Source organism: Rutidosis leptorrhynchoides, chromosome 1 (assembly GCF_046630445.1).
Source record: "Rutidosis leptorrhynchoides isolate AG116_Rl617_1_P2 chromosome 1, CSIRO_AGI_Rlap_v1, whole genome shotgun sequence".
Lineage (NCBI taxonomy): Eukaryota > Viridiplantae > Streptophyta > Magnoliopsida > Asterales > Asteraceae > Rutidosis > Rutidosis leptorrhynchoides.
In genome coordinates, this window is record NC_092333.1 from 527,130,995 (window position 1) to 527,135,000 (window position 4,006).

The 4,006-nt window shown below is 33.5% G+C and overlaps 1 protein-coding gene across 1 annotated transcript; it reads left to right on the forward strand.

Annotated features, from left to right (window-relative positions):
• Positions 1–750: 750 nt before the first annotated feature.
• On the forward strand, positions 751–1,554 carry LOC139877383 (protein MIZU-KUSSEI 1). The gene has a single exon (XM_071864807.1). The coding sequence runs from the start codon at positions 751–753 to the stop codon at positions 1,552–1,554; it is 804 nt and encodes a 267-aa protein (XP_071720908.1).
• Positions 1,555–4,006: the final 2,452 nt, after the last annotated feature.

A 4,006-nucleotide genomic window follows, 5' to 3' on the forward strand; every position in this document is an offset into this window, starting at 1 on the left:
TCTTTTATATATAACCATCAAAACCTATCATTTTTAACACATCAAACTCAATTTTTTCTCTCATTTTAACACTTTCATTCAAATGATTTTTGTTTTGTTTTGTTTATTTGAATTATTTATATTCTTTTCTATATAAACCCATCAAAACCTATCATTTTTAACACATCAAACTCAATAATTTATGTAATGGTTAAATTTTATGTAATGGTTAATTTTTTATGTAATGGTTAATTTTTATATGTTTTTTAATTATATGTAATATAATTTTTATGCATAATAAAATAAAAAAGAAAAAGAAAAAATAAAACTGGTGGGATCTATTTGACACTGGAGGGGCGTCAGGGTTATTTTGGTGTCAGAGGGTGACACTGCCACGTCAGAGGAAGATTGCACTTTTTAGCCAAAAAGTGGATAATCTGCCAGTGACGACACAGGCAGGGTTATATATGGTCTAACGGTCTTTTTCTAAAATCATGATGTTCACATTCTTTCTTTAATCTTTACATTCACATCTATTTTTAATAATATAAATAAATTAAATTAAAAATTAAATATAAAAATAAAATAAATATACTTCAAAAACATACATTCCCGCCTATATATATGCACATACTTCCATCCCTTTTATTCTTGAGGCATATCCATCCATCCCTATCCAAACTTCAATAACCAAAAATATAAAAAAAAAAAAAAAAAAAAAAAAAAAAAAAAAAAAAAAAAAAAAAAAATCATTCATTTTCTCTCCAAAATATGACAAAAATCGACTCCCTCCGTCGAGTATTCCTCCCATGTTTCACCTCCTCCACCACCACAAACCACCATACAACCACCGGTACCACCACCAAGAAACGCCTCAGCACTTCTCTCCGTGATGACGTCATCATCATCAATAACAACAACTCATCCACAACCCAACAACAAATCCTGACGTCACCCAATAACCACAAACATCAAGATCAAGATCAAGATTCCGATTACAGTTCCTCTTCACCATTTCTACAACCGAATTCAACCGCACCACCGCGTTCATCCAAAACCATGGTAATCGGAACAATCTTCGGCCACCGTCGCGGCCACGTGTGGTTCGCCGTTCAACATGATCGTCTCAAAACAAAACCATCATTATTATTACAACTTTCAATCCCAACACAAACCCTAGTTCAAGAAATGCGATTTGGGTTAGTTCGTTTAGCACTTGAATGTCATGTTACAAATGATCATCATGACTCGGATCTTGGATCATGCCCACTTCGATCCGTACCCGTTTGGAATATGTTTTGTAATGGAAGGAAATTAGGGTTTGCTGTACGGAAAAAAGCAAGTGAAAATATCAGGTTAATGTTGAAGTCAATTCAATCAACAACTGTTGGTGCTGGTGTTATACCATCTTTTGGGTTTGACTCAAACGTTGACCAAGCTTCAGAGTTGATATATATGAGAGCTAGTTATGAATGTATTGTTGGTGGGCCAGACTCTGAGTCTTTTCATTTGATTAATCCTGATGGGTGTTTGGGTCAACAAGAATTAAGCATTTTCTTGATGAGGTCTAGGTGAGAAATTAATAAAAATTAATTTTCTTTTAATTTCAAGAATTTTGATGAAGATAGGATGATGGTGATGATCATCTTGGAAAAAGGTGTGAAAACTAACAAGTTTTCTTGATTAATTATTCTTTAGTTTTGGGAGATTGATTGATAATTTTGTAATGGGTGGATGTTGAATTAGCTTTAGATGATTATTAGGGAATTAATTGTTGTGTGATTTTTTGATGGTAGCTAGGGGAATAATTTTGCTGTTAGTGGCTTTTTTAACATGAATGAATTGCTTTAGTTGAAATGAGAAGAACAATATCTTGCTGTTTTAAAGTTTATTGCATGTTCAGAATTTTAAGACCTTTTCTTTTGTTGTAGCTGCTGATCTTTCTTTTGTTTTTATTTGAATGATGCAGTGTACTTCATCATGTATTTTTAAGTTATTATGACCAGGAAAGTGACTGTGTATCCAATTTACAACAATATGTACTGTTAAAAATAACTGCTCGTATATTAAATCAATGCAAACTTTATTGTATTATTATTCTATTAAATTATAGAAAAAGTCGAATATTGTCTACTTATTTTGTGTTAAAAAGGGTTTTGGGTAACCCAAAAGATAGTCAATAGTCATAATTTAATACTCGTAAATGAGTTACTAATTAAGATTAGTCTAATGTTTGACTTCTATAAACTTATTAAAAAGTTTCTAAGGCTTAGTTTAATTGAATGTTAATCCCTTTATATAAGGGAGGTAATCCTTCCACAACTTGTCTTGATCCACCACAGTTCCACAACTCACAAATATGAATTGACAAATTTATCCTTCATTTTGATTTAGGCAAATTGTCCGAAAAGATATTATAAGTTACCTAATTTGACAACCAAGGTAACCCCCAATTTGCCTAAGCTCAAAAATGACTTTAATTTTATTTTTGCTTAAGAAAAGGATTACGTATTCAAAAATTTTAAAATTGAGGTAATCTTCGTCAAATTTATTAACGATCGTTAGTCAAAAATACATGATTGGTCCCTGAAGTTTGTTAAAAATTGCACCCACCATCCTCTTCATCATCTTCATCAAATTAGTGCTTCCAATGAACCGAAAACCACTCTTCGACAGCGATTAACATACTTTGTGAAGGATTTAGAACCAAAACTGCATTAAATTTCCAAAATCGGTGATGAACAACTAGCGACTTCTTAGACCACTCCCAACCATGACGCACTTCCTCCCCAGGACACACCGCCACATCAGCTTTCTCTCTCCTTTTATTTTTCACTTCCTTCCCCTCACACACCACTACCAACCATGACATACTTCTTCCCCATCACATACCCCACAAAATTAATTAAATATGTAATGTACAAGTTATTTATGGTAATGTACAAATAAATAATGCTGGGAAATAAAGAAAGAGAAAATACTTCCGTGCTGCAACATGTCACGAGGAAGAACAAAAGGAGGGCGGAGGAGTGAGGGCGGATGAGGGAGGAGTGAGGGCACACCAATGCCAATGGAGTCCTCGAGAGGGCGGATGAGGGAGGAGTGAGGGCGGAGCCCGTTGGAAGTGGTCTTATGAACTTCACATAATTGATTTTATGATCTGGACGTTTTCTGGATCTGAAATCGGCACAAAAGTTGTTGCAAGTTACAAACTTAATGCTCTAAAATCATTATCTCCAACTAAAACAACACAGAAAACTCAAATTCGATCCATGTTTATACGGTTGACTTCTTACTCCAAAGCTTTGACTTTGAATTAAGATATGTGAATTTGCAGATACATTGACACGTTGAAGGAATTCTGGAAAAATGACCATACGAATACGTAAAAAAAAAAGAAAAGAATCTTGCTTAAATTAATTTAAAACTTTGCTGGTTCTTCTGCATTATAACAATCACATTTCATATAGCAACTCAAATTAATGTAAATGAATAATGAATCGATCCAAATTAGTCTAGGCAGTAACAATATAATGCTGGGCAGTAACAATTGGAGTATTACGATTCATGAATCGATCCAAAATAGTCTCTTTTTTGTCTTGAATTTTTGTGGGTTCTATTTGGTGTTGTTGATTGTACGTTCTCATCGCCGGTGGGCTATAAAATTTATCTTTCCGGACCAATTCCGAGCAGAATCAGACATTTTCCCGAAATACAACGAAGCTTATAAAGGGTTTTCAAATGGTGATTGCAAGAATCAAGAGAAGTTCTTAATCTTTTTTTTTTTAGAAAAAAAACTGAACTGTAGGCATTCAAAATGAAAAACACATTCAACCTAAGAGTTGATTCAGATTAATCTTCCATCTCGTCTTCGTTTTGATGAAGTATTAATCAATTCGCCAAAGTTGATTCATATCTATCCATCTTCATCGTTGACGGCGGCGGTGTTACTTCGCGAGTGATAATTTCGTGGTTTTATGTAAGAATTAAGATTTGGTTTATTTGTTGTTTACAAATAAACGGAAGT